Source organism: Acartia tonsa, chromosome 4, assembly GCF_053477335.1.
Source record: "Acartia tonsa isolate MP-2025a chromosome 4, ASM5347733v1, whole genome shotgun sequence".
NCBI lineage: Eukaryota > Metazoa > Arthropoda > Copepoda > Calanoida > Acartiidae > Acartia > Acartia tonsa.
In genome coordinates this window covers 30,092,207-30,112,509 of record NC_137263.1, presented here as the reverse complement: position 1 = coordinate 30,112,509, position 20,303 = coordinate 30,092,207, and the positions used below count along the sequence as shown (strand labels likewise).

Here is a 20,303-nt window from a genome sequence, read left to right as displayed (position 1 = left end):
ACGGCGTCGCAACCGCCACAAACCGCCGAGAAAAGGAAAAAAACGGCGGTTTTCAGCGGTTGCGCCGCCGTTTCTTCACAGTTCCACATTTTACCCCTATAAAGCAACTGCCATGCAAAATCTCAGACCTGTAACTCTTTTTTTAGTTGAGTTCCTTTGTTGACTTTTGACAGCATACTTGAATTTCATGGATGTGAACTTAACAGTAAAACTGTGTTTATGACAGCGGAAAGGTGTAATTTTGACAGTGGATAAAAAAATATTGCCAAAAATACAGCTAAAAACGAAATTGACAAAAACACACCCAATATTTGTCAAAAAAACAGTGGCTGTACTTTTGCTAGTGGTAAAAGTGGCAGCACCCCTTTTATACCATCAGTGCCTATATAAAGATTTTTAAAAAATTATAAAGTAATGAACATTGAACAATGATATTTAGCTCTGTGGTTTCTAAATTACCTCATAGTATTTTTTTTATTAATATTTATTTTGTAACTGATGCTCAATTTTGTGTTAGAGGTGTATCATAAAAGAACTAAATAAATTTTACGTGTTAAGGGGGATGGACACGTTGGTAATTTTCATTAGGGAAAGAGGACTTATTCTGATACTTTTAAAGTTTAAAAATTTCAAAAAATATCGCTACCACCAACTACGGAAATTATTTACCCTTGTGTTAAATATGTTTATCGGCCGTAACGGCACAATTACTTTCATGTTCTCCCCCCTGCACATTTTTGTTGTTGAATTTTAAATGTTTGTTATGTTTTGTGTACAATTATGTTTTCTAAATTTTCAGTGAAAATGTCGGGACGTAAGAAAAACAAAAGGAGTGGAGCTTCTCTTAATAACACACCAAATGTAAGTATTATTTGATATTATTTTGGAAAACATTTATTAAAAATACCTTTGAGGTAGATTCAAATATCTTTTTGGAGGCAATATCAAATGATACCCTGTTTGTAAAGTTAAACGTCATCTTTGGCCACAAGGGTCGATAGTCAATCATTTTAAAGTTATGATACGTGTGCAATTTCAAAAAGCCAGAGTCGCTTAATAATTTTAATATCTAACATTCTTATACGCTGATATATTAAGGAAAGTCAAAGCATAGAAAATGCGTCAACCAACATCCTTCACATCAGCAACCTGGACAATTCTGTGACTGCACACATTATCAGGCGGACTGTGCGCTGGAGAGGCCTCTCTTTGCCCAAAGATATTCGTCTGGTGGAGCAGGGAGGATACACCTCCGCCTTCCTCGAGTTTAGGAGCATAGCAGAGGCCGAGGCAATGATAGAGGAGTTCAACTATAGACTATTTTCACAAGAAGATAATATTGCATTTCTAAATTTATCAGCTAAAAAAGGTAAAACGTTTTTAGTGATGCATTTTAAAAACACTTTGTTTTATGGAACTTACATACAACCACTTACTAGTTTGGAATCATTTATTTTGATTGTCTAATCTATTAGGTACATGTGCAATATTTTTATTTCAGCTCGACCTGAGGTAAAGAGCAGCAAAATAAATTATATTTTTCTCCATTGGAAATCATTAAGAAAGAATTTTGTGAGCGTATCCACTACGTCTGTGGACAATCAAGACAAAACCTTCAAGAGTATTCCAGAACTTTTAAAATATATCAAACAACTTAAAGCTGCCTCTACATTAGGTAAAGTATTTTTATTGTTGCCATTTTAAAATGATCTATTTGTTATCTCAAGTTTAAACTAGCTCATTCAGATTTTATTAGTTTTTTGGCTAGTGGTTGGGTCACATGAAGCACCAGAAATTTATTTGAGCCATATAGTAATTTACAAGAAGTACCTTAAGTTTTTTTGGCAATAAAAAAATGCCTTTAATTTTCAGTGGCTGTGCTTGAATCAGTGCATTGTTTGCACAAACTAAACCAAATCTGTGATAATATTGATCAGCTGTTTTCTGGTTGGATTGATTTGAACCAGCTGGTGATGACCAAGTTTGACCCCAGCTATCTCAAGTATTGTTGTGAGGATGAGACAAGATTACCAGATTTGTTTTATCAAACTTTCAAGAATTCTAACCCTGACCAACATCAGGTAACAAATAACAAGTTTTATTAAACGAAATATATTAGCAAAAGAAGCCCATTCATGTTTTGAATTTATCGACCTTGTTCTGGAAAGGGATACTTGGGAAGTTTCCACTTATGAATATGATATTAAACTAGATTTCTTTGACCCTTTTTTTGATTTTTATGCCTTTTTTTCTTTTAAAATAATTGTCTATATATCTTTATTATTTAATGATTATTAGCAGTATCAGCGTGGCCATATTCTTCAGTATACTGAAAATCTTCAGTATTCTTCAGTATTTGGAAATTGGGGCTTCAGTATTTTCAGTAAATACTGAATATTCAGTATTTGAAAATTTTATTCAGTATTTTTCAGTTTTTGGAAATTTTCATGATTCAGTTTTTTCATTATTTCTAAAATTCCAAAAAAAATTGCTTAAATAAGATGTTTATTTAAGTAGTTGATGTCAGATTTTTTTCGGCGCTTCGCGCCTCACTTTACCTTCCTTTGAATTACCCTATAACTTTGTACATTAATTTTTTTTTTTTTTATGGTAATAGGGTAGTGCGGGGTTAATGCGGTCGGGGGGTACAATTCCGGTCAAACGACCAACTTTTTTAAAACGGTTTTTTAACGGTGTTCTAAACGTTTGCGAGAGATCTTCAGAAAAGCAAAGTTGTAGTTTATTGCCTATACTTTTATTTCTTACTTCAGCAAATTTTTGTCAGATCACTCCTTCTATGATTTTTTTGCCCTCAAAAAGTTGCAAAAAATTTGCAAAAAAAAATTTCAAAATAGGCCATGTTCAACCTAAAATTGTGAAAAAATGGTAAGTCCTAGCGACCTCCGGGTTTTTGTAAAATGAAAGATATGGCATTCATTTATCGTTTGCAATTGGAGGCCTTGTTCTAACTTGATTTTTTCATAATTTTTTTTTCGTCTAAAAAAAATGGTCTATTCCGGTCACTTTTTTACTTTTTTTTATTACTGTATTTATAACTGTATAATACCCTAATGTTTTATTTAGGTGATCTGGAAGCATAAACAACCTAAATGCATGACCTAACTTTAATCATTGCCTTGCCTGTTGTGTGATGTACATTACTAGTCATTTTACTGCTTGTATTATGTCATGTTTTGTTGCCTAAGCTTTTCAATTTGTAAAGATATTAAAAATTTTTCAGACACATTTTTATAGTAATGGGAAGAGTATATCACCCAAAGGAACGCCTTAAATATTTGCCTGAAGATGTATCAGCTGCATTGGCTCATGTAAGAAGGGGTATGTCTATTAGAAAGACCGCTAGAAGATTTAAAATTCCATATGAAACCCTTGCATCTTTTTCGTATAAGAGGGTGTTCGCAATTTTTGCGCGGTTTTAATTTTTTATGTCAAATCGGCTAGGATTAAGCTAGAAAGGTGTGTAAGGTGTCTATAGAAAGCTCTTTGCATGTCCTAACAAAAACTCCCCAGGATATGGGTTCTATCTCCAAGATTTAGAGTACATATTCAAGATTTTGCATTTTCAAAATTCCTGTTGCATAAAATGTGTTGAAATATTAGAGTTAGACCCCATATCATTTCGAGTTAACTGTCAGGCATGTAATTTTGCATCTTTAGACACCTTAACCACCCTTGTAGGTCAATTCTAGCTAATTTGAGACAAGAAAAAATGTATTAAAAACTGCTGTCAAAACTGGCAGGATTTTTAAAATTAAAAATTTTTGGGGAAAAAATCACTTTTTTCAAGAAATTCCAAGACCTGCGAATCAGAAATTGCCTCTAATTTATGTATAAAGCTTAAAAAAACCTAATCATATAATAAAAAGTAAGATTTTTTTTTTAAAAGTTTGCATGAAAAAAATTTATGTTTTTTTTTTGATTTTACCGACTTTTTTAAAATGGGGAAAATGTTGTCAAAAAATTGTCTGATCTGCATGCGACTAGTACCGTTAGAAAGCTAATGACCTCAGCTTTCTACTCATAGTTTAAAATGTAAAAAAAAATATTTTAAGGGGGTGTTCCACCCCCCCAAAGTCAACTGACCGAAATAGCCCCACCGGTGGGGTTATTCCGGTATAGGCCAACCGCCCCCCTTTAAACCGATTTTTGATCTACTTCTAGTTGCGAGATCTTAACGGGACCAAGACAGGCTTCTTCGTTATTGCCATATCTTTCATTTGCACTCTTAAAAACCGGAAAAAGTTTTTGGGAAGTATGTTTTTTTTAAGTTGAAGCAAAAAATTGACCGGAATAACCCCGCACTACCCTATACATTTTTTTTTCAATTTCATCTCAAATATAAATTTTTTAGATATTTGAGATGCTTTTATACAGTATTTTTTTTGTCTATTAATAGAATGAATAATCTAAGGTGAGTACTTTGCATGATTATTGAAGGTAAAGTTTTTTAGCATGCTCTTAACCATAGACGTCCAAGGGGGGGGGGTAAAGTGGCGATTACCCCCCCCCCCCCCCCAAACGAATTTGGGGTGCCGTAGGCACCCCCAAAATTTTTTTCATTTTACCCCCCCCATTCATAATTTACCCCTATCCTGAGGGGTGCCTACGGCACCCCCAACCATTTAGGAGGGGGTATTTACATCCCCCTAAACAATTTGGGAGGGGTAAATACCCCCCCCCAAAATAAAAAATCTCTTATCAAAAAAATTTTTGCGCACTTATTTAAATTTAAATTACCCCTCCAAAAATTTTACCTCGGGGGTAAATTTTGTGGGGGGGTAAACAAAATTTACCACTGCCAACAGATTTCATGGGGGGTAATTACCCCCCCCCCCAAACAAATTTTACCCCCGGGGTAAAAATTTTTTTTTGGGGGGGGGGGGAAATTTGCGGTGCGCTTCGCGCGCCATTTTACCCCCTCCAAAAGCGAATTATCCCCCCCTTAATAAAATTTCCCCCCCCCCAAAAAAAAGGTTGGACGTCTATGCTCTTAACTCAACTAAAAAGTATTTAAGTTTTGTAATCATTTAAAATATTTATCAGTCATTTTCTGCTTAATTGGTGCAAGAAAATCTAAGAGGCAAAATTAAAAGATCTTTAAAATATCCCACTAATAACAATGCTATGATGATATGAAATTTTGAAATGAGGAATCATATAAAAAAAATACTTATTCAGTATTTGTATTTTTTTGTTCAGTATTTCAGTATTTTTTCTTATTTTAGGATTCAGTATTTTCAGTATTTCCTTTTTTTTCTTCAGTATCAGTATTTTTTTGGTTGTGGCCACACTGCAGTATAAAATTATATTTTTTATAAATTCTCTTTGAAGGAGGATGATCCACAAAGTAGCACAATAAAGCAAATTTTTGAAGCCCAAACTAATCCTCAAAACCACATTCAAATAACCAGTCTAAATCCTGATCTACAGCATCTAGTCATGACCATTGATATTGGCCTAGTCAGCCTGCACCAGGAGGGAGGTAGTGTTATTGGCAGCCTTGCTGTCAGGACTGAAAATGATGGGTTTTCTTGTGGCATTGATCTCTCATCATTTTCTGAAGATAGTTTGGATTGGGATTCGGCAAAGATGTAAGTTGTTTTTATTGTTGAAATTATAGTTTATCAATTAGTATTGTACATTTATTTTGTACTTTAAATAGATTAACAATATTTTTATATTAGTTTTAAAGAGTTTCTTCTAATTATATAATATATATAATTGAAATATAAGCAGAATAATGTTTTGATTGTTTCAGGCTTGGCCTTCACATATCGACCAGTGGCACTTGGCTTATAGACAATGAACCCTGTTTGTCTGAAAGATCCTGCCTGGACCAACTTTTACAGTTTATGTCAAACAATTTAGAATCCTGTAGAAGTACTTCAAGCAGGGTGGGAGGGATAATCTTAACAAGTATCCTGTATGAAGATAGCCTTGTTTACCTGTTAGCTGCTATGAAACGGCATGGAGTGTTGAAACAGTTTGAAAATCTAGTCGCCGGATTTTCTCATATTGAGACTGTGTTTAAGAAGAAGAATATTTGTAGAAAAGTATTTAATCTTCGCTACCTGGACAGGTTTCTACAGGCTGCTGGAGTAACAACAACACAAGGTCTTGGAAATCTGGAGACACAAAGTAGTCAGGTTTTAGCCAGGGTTGGTTATGAGGCTCTTAATCATGTCATGGTAATCATTTTTTTGTAATACAACACAATTCTTTAAATATTAGAACTTTTTGGCATTTTCTCTTGTTGAGCACATAAACCCCCGTCATTTTAAAAATTCTTTGTGAAAAAGGAGGGTCAAAGGGGATTTTTTTCTAGGGTTCAGTGCTAGACAAGCACCTTAAGAGAAAGCACCTAACTCTTGGTCACATATTTTTGTTTAGGATGGAAACATTTGCTCAGATGCTTTTCTTCAACAATATTCGTATCCCTTTAGATCAGGTTTGTTCTTGTTATATATTTATTCATTAAGAAACTAAGAGGTAGTTATAAACTTTTGAAATGATAATGGCAATTTATGTAGAAATCAGCTTTTAATGGTGGTAACCGTAACTAGGTACATTGCATCTTTAATGATAAAAATAAAAATAAATTTGAAGATTTGATAATGATTAGGTATTAAAGATTTAATGTATTTTCAAATGTTTGACAGGTATCGTCAGTAAAACACTTAACTTGACATTCCTTTGCATAGCACATTCAATTTTAATTTAAGACTAAGTTGTCATAAAAGGAAGATTAGGTCCATTTTCCTAACAAAGTATTTGTTATGAGAAAACAATAATTGTTTTTTTATCTTATTTTAGGACTAATGAACAAATTACTGGAAGCGGCTATAAATAAATCTGAACTTAGCATTTTTGATTCGGAGGTATAGTTATACATTAAAATTTGAGTGCACTGAAGTTTTAAACAAGTCCTACGTGTTCTAAACACTACAATTGAAAAAAAGGCATCTAGTGTTCGGTTCTTCCACCAATTCCAAAAAAAATTCAATGCTTTCTCGTTTTTTATATTGTTTTAAGTTATACCTAAGTATTGTTTTTATCAAAATAAATACAATAGGTATGAAAAATAAAATGAAACTAATAAAAAAGATTAGGACACTTTTTGTTGAATAAAAAGTAATAAATAAAAATATGTTTAGGTTTGTGAATCTAAATTGCATCACAGTGTGACCCTGCTACCTGGACAGACAACCTGTGTCACCTTGCTGGTGATACCATCTGTTGCCAGCTACACCAACACAGTGCTCCAGTTTATACCTGAGTGTCTGCCCCAACAACAGTTATACAAAGTTCTCACAGACTCTCAAAGAACAAATCCATCAGGTTAGAATATTCTTTAGCATCATTTTCACTTTGGTAGCACTGCTTCTCTATAACCAGGTTATTTTAGTATGTACTAGAGTAAGTTATATGTAGGATCCATTTCTGCATTATTATTAGAAAGACCCCATCATTATGATATCTTTTTTTTAAATTCAAGATTATGATATTACTGGAGTTTTAAGATTTAAACTTGACTGCGCTACTTGTATATATAGTTCTTTAATGTGTAATCAATCTTTTCACCCAAAGAAGAAGAAACAGACCACAATTGATTGTACTAACAACACATAATAATCATATTTCAAATCTTAGGAATGTTGATTGTGAAAGTATTAAATCAAACCAAGAACAAGATAAGATTACCCAAAGGACTTTTCTTTGGATTACTGCGTCTGTCAAATGGTCCTGAGGAACCTCCAGAACCAGAAATAACAATAATTCAAATGAAAACTATCAACAACTTTCCCAGGGTTGATCTGGAAAATATTAAAATTGAGCCGTCAGAGTCTTCTGATGAAAGTATTGGAGAATTTTCAGGCATTTACTCTGCTACCACCAATGAAAGTATCGAAGAAAAATTTGATGAATTTGAAGCTACTTCAGATCTAACAGGTGACGATCCTTCACAAGATCTAGAGCTTATTATAGCTTCGAAAGCCTCGGATTTTTTTGCTACCGATATTCTGCAGGAGTTATCAGATCAGTTGAATCCAGAGCCTCCAACAGGATGGGAGGATCTTAATCCAACATTTTCATCTTTGGGGATCACCTCTGCTTTAGCTAATGTCGATATTGATCTCCCTATCTTTGAGGACATTGCTTCCGGAATAAACGATGGCGATGACATTAATAAGCCTTCAGCTCACTTAGATTTATCCATTGGATTAGGGTTTGACAAACCTGACACATCAGAAGATGTTAGTGATAATAACGCTGTGATAAATACACCCAGTGATGTGCATGAAAATAAAGCAAATGATAATTTGAATACCTTGAAAGTTTCAACTAAGACAGGAACTGTGTCCAAAGACAAACCTCTTATATGGCAACTAAAAGTAATCAAGGAACAAATTAAAAATTATAAAGTAGAGGGGGATCTTTCTATACAATTTCCATCTTTAATTGGAGAAGAAGAATATTTACCCCTATACAAAACTTTAATGCAATATACAAGCATTCCTCTTGATGATCTTCCCTATCATTATGTTGAATTTGGTGAGAAAGTGTATAGTGAAATATTAAACTTTGACTTAACAAATGGCCTAGACGAGCTTTGTGACATAATGAAAGAGTTACATGACAAGGCCATAGATGCAAATATTGAAAATTGGGCTGACATGTTGGCACAAAGATTCTCCTCTCTTCAAGGAATTGATGAATTAAATGGTGAAAATTTTGTGGTCATGTTGGTTCAGATAATCCTACTTCATTTCTGTGAAAGCTTTAATACTTCAGGTTAGCTTTTCTTATGTTAGTGTAAAATAATATTAGGTAAATATTTTGCTTTTTACTCTCATATGGGAATTTTTGTTGTTACCTTATTAGATTAAAGACAAAAAAAGACTATTGATATGTTTTTTTGGCTGATTAGTGAACAATACATTATGGTTACTTCAAATTTCTTTTAAATATGATTTTTAATTATCTATACCTAATCTTCTAGAAAACGTTCCTAAGTCAAAAATATATTTTTTATATTATAAATCATTACTTTTTTAGAATTCTTGGATATGAACATTCGCTTCATGTATTGTTTCCCTAACCCTACCAACTCAAATGAAGAGGATAACTCTACAGAAAACCTGCTAACAGATCCAATAATAGATTCTTCAATTAATGTTGAAAGTATGGATGAATCCTGTAAAGCTCTAGAAAATTCACTTGTTGTTAATGAACCTATTAATACAGATGTTAATATATTTGATGTCTCAAGCAGCCTCAGCCAGCAGGAGTCAACAATTTTTGCCGATACAGGTTTACCTGAACAATTACTGGAGGCTGTTGCACTGGTTGAAAAGTCTGCACCTATACTAAACAATATTAAAATACTTGATAATAATACTTGTGAAAATATGAAAAATAATGATGTTGTAGATAATTCCAGCACGGCTGCCAATGATGGCATTGATGTGGGAAAAATTCCGACTGATGAGTGTGAGAATTTTAGTAATAATTTACCTTCATCTCATGATGCTGACAATGTTTGTGATAATAAAATATTAAACATGCCTACAGAAGAGATCAATGACATTAATAATCTTCCAATTGAGGCCATAGATTCAAAAGATGATGAAATAGAAATTATTCCCATTGAGCCAGGTTCAGCTTTTGCTATCAAGTTTGACAATCAGATACTTGAAATTTCTCCTTCAAAAGGAGAAAACAATTCTGAACTGCCCCTAGCCTCAGACAAGACTAGGGAACTACAAACTGATCCTGATGTGAATAACAGTCAAGATATTTCAGCAAATAAAATTAAAAATAAAGAAAACACTGAAAATATTGTTCCAAACAAAACCAAAGTTGATGAAGCTAATAAAACCAAATCCGACGAAACTTCAAAAGTTCCAGATAATATCCTACCAGAGAAAAAGAAAAATAACGTCACTAAACCCATAGAACAAGATAGCGCTCCATTTGATGGTGACAGTAATTTTAATGATTTGCATTTAGCCATCAAGATGGAGGCGTCAAGAGAACAGTGCAGCATTCTAGTCTTTGTTAGGGTAAGCTTTTTATTAAACACCACAAGTTATCTTATTTTCTGTCTCTCGGATATTTCAACCCTGGTAATGGGTTCTTCACAATGTTGTAATATGTATGATAGATTGACCTACTTCCTACCAACATCTAACCCCTTGTTTGCACAATCTCTAAATTCTAATAGTACTTGGCAGATAAATGCCCATCTATTGGCCTAATATTAATATTATTTTCGCGGGTCTGATATGATATATCAACGGATTCGGTGATACTTCTTTTGTGCTTAGTTCGTCTTAGAAAACGCCTGCCTTATGAAATGCCTACAACATTTTTAAAAAAGATTTCGTATTTAAATGCTATTTTTCTAAGATACCTTGTTTTCTTTTCTAGGACCTACCCCGTAACGCTGTGATAACTGGAGATATGTTGTTGATTAATGGTGTCCGTCAAACTAATGAGGTCAACGTCAAGGAAACCCTTGATAAGGCTGATGGTGGCGAGGGTGACACTATGCTGGTGCTTAGTAGCAGCCTGGTGGGGCAGGATGAAGCCCGTGTGAAGGTGGCAGTTCCCCTGGCTGCATGGCAGGATAACAAATACTTCTTTAGAGGATTTATTCTTTTCAGAGAGAATAAGGTAAAATTATTGAAGTTAAACCTAGATTGTTTTTATTTGCTTATAATTGAAATGGAATAAGAATTAGTTTTTGTTTTTTTTAATCATACCAAACAATATCAGGTTTTTTTTTGTACACCCAAACATTTCCTTCTGATTTCTTTTAAAAATATGATTTTTTCATTAGAAATATATTTTTTTAGAACTGTTATCGTGGGGCATTTCTTAGAGGAAGTAAGTTGGAAACTGTAATGGTTGACGTATCCAGACTTAAAAACTTTGATGGTGACCTAGAGTCGCCTCTTGAGCCAGGTTTACAGATATTTTTAATGGTGAAGCCTCGAGAGGCTGCAGCGTCCAGACAACCACAATTTAGGTAAAAATAATGTCTATTTCTTTGAATTTAAAAAGTTTAGGAAAAGAAAAATAAACTCTTTGTTTTATTATTAATTTGAATTTAGCAGAGGCAGCTTTTTCAATATTTGTACTGAATGTTCGTGGACAGAAAGATTGTTTTGTATGTTTTTGTCCATTTAAAAAATTCAGTGACATTTTGTAAAAAGATGATGATTTTAAAATTTCATTGGTAAAAATTACGCACTTTAAAGAATATAACTCACTATTATAACAGGATCTTTTCTCATGATGTTTTAGATGATTTAAAAAAAAATATTTAGAGCATCGTTGTGTATTCCTGACCCAGAGAAAAGAAGCTACGACTTGTTGGATATAACACCTTGGTCAACCAAAACAAAATCTCATTTTACAGACCCAGAAACTCTACAAGATATTGGTAATTTCACTTTATTTCAAAGAATTATATAACAACGCTACAAAATGTCTAAATTATTTATTAAAGTATACGCATTTTTTATGCAGGAAAAGTCAAACACTGCATTATTTTCAATAATAGAACCAAGGTATTGCATTACTGGATCAATAATCGGTGGGATTACAGCTAGTTAATTAAACTTTATAGCGCTACTTGTGGAAATTAATTCCTTTGTTTAAATTTTAAGTTGCAAGTGGCTTTGCTTATAGTTTCTAGGGTCTTTAATCGGAGAGAGGGGATATTGTAACGCTTAGGTACCTAGTTTATTTTTATTTTTAAAAAAAACTAATAATGTAAAATTATTTTTTTTTGGTTTCATTTAGCTGAGAACTGTGGAAACGGAGTAAAACTTGACTGTGTGAAGGAAGGACCAAGAACCTTTCTTATTATCCGTGGCAGAGACAAGAAATCCTGCATTGATGGATTTAACAAGATTATAAAAGCTCGCAATCTATTAGAGCAGCTTCCAGGTTTACCATTTTATTTAGTGCAGTGGGAGTGGGTGATTTGTAAATGGAAGTTGAATAAAACAGGGATAACAATATCTATAAGTAGCGAATCACAAAAACAATCATGGAATTGCAAACAGACAAAGTTAATAATCCAAAAAAAAAATTTGTGAGAGCAAAAAAAAAGATAGTGAATGATTTTATATACTCACATATGCTGACGGCAATGTTGACAAGAAAAATAAGAGGTCTAACTTTAATGCGGCTGAGTAAATCTCGTTTCGCGCACAGCGTAACGGACTGACAGACGGACATAGTAAATTATACACTAGATTCACTTCTAATTTCGAATACTGCTGTTTTGGTGCTTATTTTATCTATGGTTGCTAAATGGACAGATTGCTAAGCTAAGTTAGATTCTCAGCTCATTTTTAATAATTTTAAAACTACGCCGATTTATCTGCGGGTTATTGGTTAATTGCATGATGCAGAAGCTGGTTTTACTTAGTCGCCATTTTTATCATTTACTGTTTTTTTTCTACTTTAAAAAGGATACTCTAACTTTTTTTTGTGAAACTATCTATTAAAGTAATAATTTTTTTTAGGAAATCGTCCAAAGAAGGTCACAGCATTAGAAATAATGATGGATTCCGTGCCTTTTACAGATATTTGTCCCAGGCCGGTGAATCTGCTGTCATTACAGCTGACAGCCCACTACACGGGCACAACACTCCGTATAATGGAGGATGAACTTGTTATTGAGGGTGTGGATGGTGAGCTGGTAGAACTGGCCAGGCAGGCGCTTACTTTTAATCTCATTAAAACCACAAAAGAACAGGTATAGTAAAAAATTTCCTTCTCCTTTCAACTATTTTATGCATGGTTCTTAAGGGATAAAGTGATATACATCCCCAATGATGATAAACTAAATTTCTCCTTCTGTATATTAAAAATTTTGTTGAAAAGTACAGACACTTTTAATTGGTAACCAAAATTCTATAGAAGTACCCAAAGTAAACCTTTCATAATCCAATGAGCATATGATAGAAGGCTGAAATTTGTGCAAATATTGCTGACTATTGGACATCTTCTATATAAACATTTTGTCAGTCAGCCTATCGGTGCTGCTATAAAATAAATCGTTATCGACTGTTATCATAGATGAAGTTATGAAATTTTGTGTTAAGGTTCGTTTGACCACTAAGCTGAGCACCATTACTTATTATTTTATTTCTCCTGTCTGTCTTTTTTTGTACACCTTTCCATCAATTTGCTTAGATGTTCATAACATTCATGAGCTACGCTACTTATTAATATTGTCATCTTTGTTTTATTAAGGTCCAGATAGGATCAGTTATGAGCACAAGTGGACCAGATGTTCCTGAGGAGGGAAAACCATCCAAAGTCACAGAGAGAAATACTAAGACCTCTAAAGAAAAGGTCCCCAAGGCTGATGCAAAGAATAATAAACCTTCCGTATCATCATCAAAAAGTGAGAAACCTGGAAAGTCTAGCCAGGTTTCCTTTAAACCTTTGTCCCCAACTGTTATACAGGTAAAGTTCATTAAAATCATCTCCTGAAAATAAGTGATCTGAAGGAATAAGATAAAAGACGATAAATTTAAGTACACGATGATAAACAGAATTAGCCTTTTTAAGCGAATTCTTTAAAAAAAAACTTTCTCAACTTGGTATACTTGGCAAAAAGCACAAATCTCTTAAGAACACGTTTCCAGCAAAATTTGGGGTCATTGTTAGTTAAGGCAGGTACATTTAAGACAGTTCTATCTTCAGAAATGTGAGTAAGATCTTATTGTAAAGAGAGACGTAAATCCTATACGTTGTAACTATTCGAAATAAATCTGATTTTTATTAACAAGATCCTTCACTAATTGCTATAATTAAGCTTGATGTTGATGACGATGAAGTATCTTCTACAACTCCTGAGGAGATTCAAACATCCAAGAAGAGAAGCTCTGATGATAATAATGAAAACATTAAAGATACAGATGTGGTGCAGTCTGAGAATTCACAAGTTCATAATACAGAACCACAGATGGAATTTGGTAAGATTTATTATAAAATAGCCTATTTTAATTCCGAATATATGCCTTTTTAGATAAGCTATTTGAATATTTAACTGGGGTGCATATTTCTAAGTGAATATATTCTTATGTCAATAAAATCTACAGAATTTTACAAGAATCTTTTAATCCTCTCATTGTGAAATTCTTTTTGAAAATAATTTTTCATTCCAGATGAAGCTTCAATCTCTACAATAGACAATGAAATTAATGAGGACGAAGCACTGAGAAAAATATTTCACTCTGAAGGACCAAGTTCTGGGAAAGATTACATTGCAGCTCCTTCTGGCCGTGAACCTTCAACCTCAGCTGGCCAGGCACCCCATCGTATACCCCTGAAACTAGGCAAATCTTTTGAGCTAGCGCCAGGAGCCACGAGGTCCATCACTCTGGCGTTGAAACAAAAAATCGTTGGAAGAAAATATGTAATCAGAACCCACACAAAGTTTCAGCCATTCCAGGAAAAGGTTGAGGTTGTTTTGGAGCTTATCAATGGCAGTAATGTTCAAGTTGATCTGGAAAATGTGTCCAGTACACCTGTACAGCTGGATGCAAATCTGTATATTGCCATCCTGGTAGAAAGGGTACCAAAAGTAAAACCAAAAAGTCAGACGGCCAAAAATGATATTGCCGGCCCGGGATTTGTCAGAAAAGAGCAAATAAGCAGAGGTGGTATCAAAAATCCAACACCTGTAAAGAAACTTAAAAAAACTGAAAATTTTTCAAATGCTTCGGCTTTTACTCCAGTTGTTGAACCACCGAAGGGCCCTGTTAAGCGATACAAAGTGGCTTTACTAGAAGATATTTGTATTCCAGGCAAGACTGTCAGCTATGCTCGGGTTCATGTTGTCTCTCCAGACTATTTAGTTTTAGACAAAGTTCATGAAATTCTGCGACACCCTGATTTTAAAAACAATGATATCTTTGTACCTGAACGACAGAAAAAGAAAATATCTAAAACTGTTAAACTTCACATGAGCATAAAAAATCGTCTTGGGAAGCCTATATACCTGACAAAATCAACCATTGTAGGACAGATTATAGTCCCTCTGAACCCACAAGAAGAAAATAGCCCACCTGGGAACACAAGCACATCAAATCCCACCATTGAAAATGCTGACGCAGCTAAAGAAGCTGTAAAAAGATCAAGTCCGACCCAGCTGCAGGCTGACAAAAAAGCACGGCCCTCTTCCAGTGAAAATAAAGATGTTAAGAAGAATCCAAAAACAATAAATGATAACGAAAATGAAGATGAAGATAATAAAGGTCAGGATAGAAAACAGAAAACTAAAAAATCAAGTCCAACTTTAAGCCAAAAATCTAAAAAGTTAAAATGTTCTGATAAAGAAAGTTCAGCTGGCAACAGTGGAAGCATAACTCCTGTGTCAGTGTTGTCAACACAAGAACCAATTGGTAAACAAGAACTTCTTAACCTAATCAAAAACGCGTTCTCAGAGAGTGGGCTTGCAAAATCTGTCAGGAAAAATGACAATCCTGCTCCAACTGAAACTGGTATTGGCGAAAAACAAAAGGTAGGCTAATTTTTCTTATTTTTATTCTCTATAGGAAGTTCCATATATAATTACAAGGTTGGGATTTAATAATAAATGTAGGCGTCCGTAACGGATAGCTATTTGATAATGATTCCTAGGATAACAATGTACAATATTATAAGCTTAGTATCTCTATAATTTAGTCCTAAAAATGAAAGTATGTTGCAACAAATTTATATGCAATTTTATTTAGACTAACAAATTAATGTTCTGCTTATTAAGTTTTGGCACTCTACAAGAGTTATTCTTCATTTTTCCATTCTTCTGATTATAGGGATTAGCTTTTATGGATCATGTTTTCATCCTTGTTACTTTTAATTTTACAAAAATTTTAATTTTAATAAATTTTTTACATACGCAGGAAGACTGTAGTCCATGTAGTCATGATCAGCTGCGCAGTCAGGCGTGTAAGAATATTATGCTTGGCATAGAGTGCAAAGAAACTAAATGTCAGGAGACACTGCAACACAAGCTACCTCTAGACTTTGTAATGGTAAACAATTTTTTTAATACTAAAGCAAACCTTTAAAGATATTATATAGATTTTGAACCTAAAATAAAATTTGAACTTGGCTCAATTTTCCCTTTGCCTTATTATAAAAAGTTACAGTTCAATGGAAGGAGAATGGGATTCTAAACTGGTTTTCAGGGAATATACCTAATATTAATATCGTGGTTTTAAGGTATTCTCTTGGGGTGTGGGAAACCCGGCATGACACCCCCCCCCCCCCCCCCCTTCCATGGAGTAGTCCCCCACACCTCTTGGGGACCCTTCGTTTGAAGAAATATAAAATCTATAAAAATCATAAATCTTGGAATTTTTTAATACGATGCACCTTTTTTAGCTGAGAAATAAAGAGTTCTGTATGGACTATCTGAGGAAGCGCGTGTGTGCCAAAAGCTTCCCCCCATTCGAGTGCAAGCACGAGTACCACGTGTATGACGTCATGGAGGTTGTCAGGTTCTACAATACTTATGTTGAAGAATTAAAAGAAAACTGTGGTTGGTGCCAAAGACAGTTGAGCAAGAATGATAACTCTGAAGTTGATAAGGATATTATTACATTAGATACAGATTCTTCGCCTGAAAAATTGAAACCAAGCGGTAAAAAGTCGAGATCAGTCACACCGGAATTACCTAAGATAATTAACAAGAATGGTGATAAATCAAAATCAAGAGATATCGAATCCAAAGATTCAAACATTAACTCAGCAAAAAAAACCATTGAAGACAAATGTAACAGTAATAGTGTTGATAAGAATACGAAGGAAGCAATAGAAACAGTAACTCTTGCTGAAGATTCTGTTGAAGGGGATGACGAGATTCAGATTCTTGATGTTCCTGATATTACAGCATCACCATTAAAGGTATTTCTTATATCAAAATCACATTTTCTGTTTACATGATTAAAATTAGTAAATACATCTATTGAAATGTGGTTTTATTACTTATTTTACTTATATTGCTTAGCATAACATATTTTTTTTTATTTGCAGTTAGATAACTTTTATTATCATTTTGTAGAATTTTCAAACAAGTATTGTATAATATTATTTTTTAGATGACTTGTGCCCATAGTAATCTCAACTCAAGTCTTTGTCCTAGCTTTAATAAATGCAAGGAGAAAGCGTGCCCGAATTCCCACACAATCAACCCAAGCCTCAAGATTTCTCCATGCCTAGCATATCTCGAGAATGGCTCTTGTGACAAACCATTATTTTGCCCAGATAAACATGTCAACTATGAAGGCCTGCAAGAATTATACAGCTATGAACTGCGCAAGTTAGTTCTCAATTGTAACAAATGCTTTTTTAACTGTAAGCTATACAATCCAAAAGAGAAAAAGCATCGACAAAATAGAATTTGCTATAAAGATTTCACATCATATTGCAGAAACAAAGCCGATTGTGTTTATATACACTTTGAAGAACTAGTTCATCTCAACCTAACTCCGCCGTGTAAAATATTTGCTGTGCGTGAGATGTGTCCCAAGAGGAGTATAGAAAAAGATGTGGTACACATGACCCACAGAAACTATCAGTCAATGGTATTCACTAAGATACAAAACAAGAATGGAAAGTGTCCCACCTGTTTGGATGATCTTAAAGCATTTGAGACAGAGTTGCAACAAAAAATTCAACTTGCTAACGAAACTCTGAAACTTAAGATGATTGACAATAATGAACATGCTAATAATAATATGCCAGAACTTGAACTTGTTTCTGATGAAGAACTGAGTGAAGTTGCAATAAAATCCACCAAAATAAATGACAAAAATATGGAAGATTTAGCACCAACAGAAGCCGGGCCTAGAATAGCAATACTTGCTTCAACTAGTCGACCAACTAAGTCAATATCTCCTCTATCAAGAATACGCCAAGACCAAAGTGAGTCTCTAATTCCACCACCAGTTGTACCTTCACATTCCAGATTGCCTCCAGTTATAACTCATTGCTCCAGAATTCAAGTTAAACCCAAAGTGACAAATCCAGTTGTAATACCTGTTGAAACTCCCCAAAGTTTGAATGACAAACATGAAGATAATGATAAATCAGATTTGGCGGATACAAACAACTTAGAAGACATTGAAGTTACCGAGATTAAAGAAACAAAAACTTCCACAGTAACCACTGAAGAATCTTTGAAGAATCCAGAAAAGAAAGAAATTGAAAATGTGACAGAAGATTGTATAGTAAATGAAAATGACCAACCAACTAAAGAAAATGAAAATAAGCCTTCGTCAATAATTGATAAACCAGAAAAACTTCAAGATTCAAGTACATTAAAGCCAAGAGAATTGGAAATAAATTCAGCATTTGAAGAAACAGCGACAAAGGAATCTAAATCTCTTTCAAGTGAGTCACATTCATTGGGTATACCAACAGAACCAGAGCCTGGAAAAACAGTAGAACTATCCGAGTCAACTGCTGCACAGTCCTCAAATTCATCTGAATCTGTTCTAATATCCTTAGTGTCAGAAACCAAAGAACTAGCAAAATCAGCCATCTCTACGGCTTTTTCATCATTATCCCGCCCATCACAAAAAGAGTCACCTTTACTGCTAAATTTACCTAAACCTGTTCCCACCACAGCTCCTTATCATTCGACTGAAGGGCCAAGCAGAAAGCGTCCGAATTTCAACGGTGGCGGCTATTTTTGCGGCTTTAATAATCCCCCACCACCAAAGATGGCAAGAAAAGTGTGTCAATTTTATGGAACCTCCTTGAAGTGCCAAAATGGGTGGAGATGTCCAAATATTCATGATCTGTCCTTTCAAATGTGCAAGTAGGTTTTTTTAACGCGGATGTCGTGTTCTATAAAGCTTCGGTTCCCTCGCCACAAGTCTATCCTCTTTAGTTTATTTTATTGATATCCACACTTTCTCTCTGAAATATGAAATTAGTAGGTATTATTTTTCGTTTTCCTAATTATATTATCTACTACTAGCGGCTACGCCCCTAGAGGCCTCTAGGGGCACTTGATGAGGGGAAAGTTTTTTTTGGGGGGGGAGGGGTAATTTTTTTCTAGGGGCGAATTCTCTTGGGATGGTAGTGGTACCCTTCCCAAAATAGTTATAAACCTTCCCGGGACCTATAAGAAGCTACCCTGTTAAGGAGAACCCGATCGGTTCAGCGGTTAGTGATTGTGCTCCCTAATGATTGGAATGTTATCAAAAGTTTCAGCTTTTTTCTTTTGAAGGAGCCGGGAAAATAACGTTTCCCCCTTTCTGTGTCTGACATACAGCTGGACAAACATTTGGAATTATAGAGTACAGACACACAGACAAACATCCTTTTACTTTATTATAAGGATTAGTTGCATCTTTGTATAATATGGGTTTCTTTTGGTATTACATTGATTTTTTATATGCATTTTTACTTATGAAATTTTGCCAGGTATTCTTATACGTTTTATGCAATTTTTAGTGTTTTGTAGCCTAAAAATAAAAGAATAGTTATTTATCGCCCTGTATTAGAGACAGTTTTACACGGATAGTGAAAGAAAAAAATTATATTAATTCCAGTTTAATTTACCCCGAGGGGACAACTTGAACTGGTGTTATGATTTCTCTTTCACTACGCGTCAAAAGTTGTGTCTGTAATACGATTCATAATTTTTTAGCATGTCTCAGAACTAGTTTTAATCTATCGGATATAATTCGTTTTCGAAGCCTTCACAATAGGCTTAAGTTTAGAAGAAAATTATTCTTATATAAAAAGCTTTTTTTGTTTAGATTTTTTCAAGCAGGCTACTGTCAATATGGAACGAAATGCAAACGAAAACACTGATATTGATGATCATTTTGATTTTGTATGGAGGGATATTTTATCAGTAGAAAATCTATTTAGCCTTATTTATACCTAAAATAATAGTAAAGAAATCATCTTCCTCCTTAATTATAATTATAGCTTTATTTGCAGACTGTAAAGCAGAACCATATCGGTTCAGCTGTTAGCGAGATCAATTGCTGAAGACACACTAACAACCTGTTATTATTTTACTATTATACGGATGAAAATTCCTCCCTGATAAACTGCTATTATTTCAGTATATATGAATTTAATTCTATGTAAAAAAAAAGTACTACATTTAAAAATACATTTTTGTTATGTAACCGGTACTTAAAATTTTTTATAATACATTTTCACTGTTTATACATATGGAATTTACGTAAAATAAACAATAAACCCAAATTTTATTTGTTTTG

At 34.0% G+C, this 20,303-nt stretch overlaps 1 protein-coding gene across 1 annotated transcript; it reads left to right on the top strand.

Moving 5' to 3' along the window:
- The first annotated feature begins 724 nt into the window (after positions 1–724).
- On the top strand, positions 725–20,289 carry LOC145316731 (uncharacterized). Its single transcript, XM_080157441.1, has 23 exons — positions 725–861; positions 1,099–1,369; positions 1,502–1,675; positions 1,873–2,081; positions 5,353–5,612; positions 5,780–6,209; positions 6,412–6,469; positions 6,835–6,899; positions 7,176–7,359; positions 7,672–8,814; positions 9,079–10,085; positions 10,453–10,698; positions 10,881–11,053; positions 11,355–11,470; positions 11,833–11,979; positions 12,564–12,796; positions 13,297–13,512; positions 13,865–14,024; positions 14,217–15,574; positions 15,957–16,088; positions 16,441–16,962; positions 17,157–18,880; positions 19,830–20,289. The coding sequence occupies exons 1-23, from the start codon at positions 781–783 to the stop codon at positions 19,882–19,884; spliced, it is 8,964 nt and encodes a 2,987-aa protein (XP_080013567.1). The 5' UTR covers positions 725–780; the 3' UTR covers positions 19,885–20,289.
- The last annotated feature ends 14 nt before the right edge of the window (positions 20,290–20,303 follow it).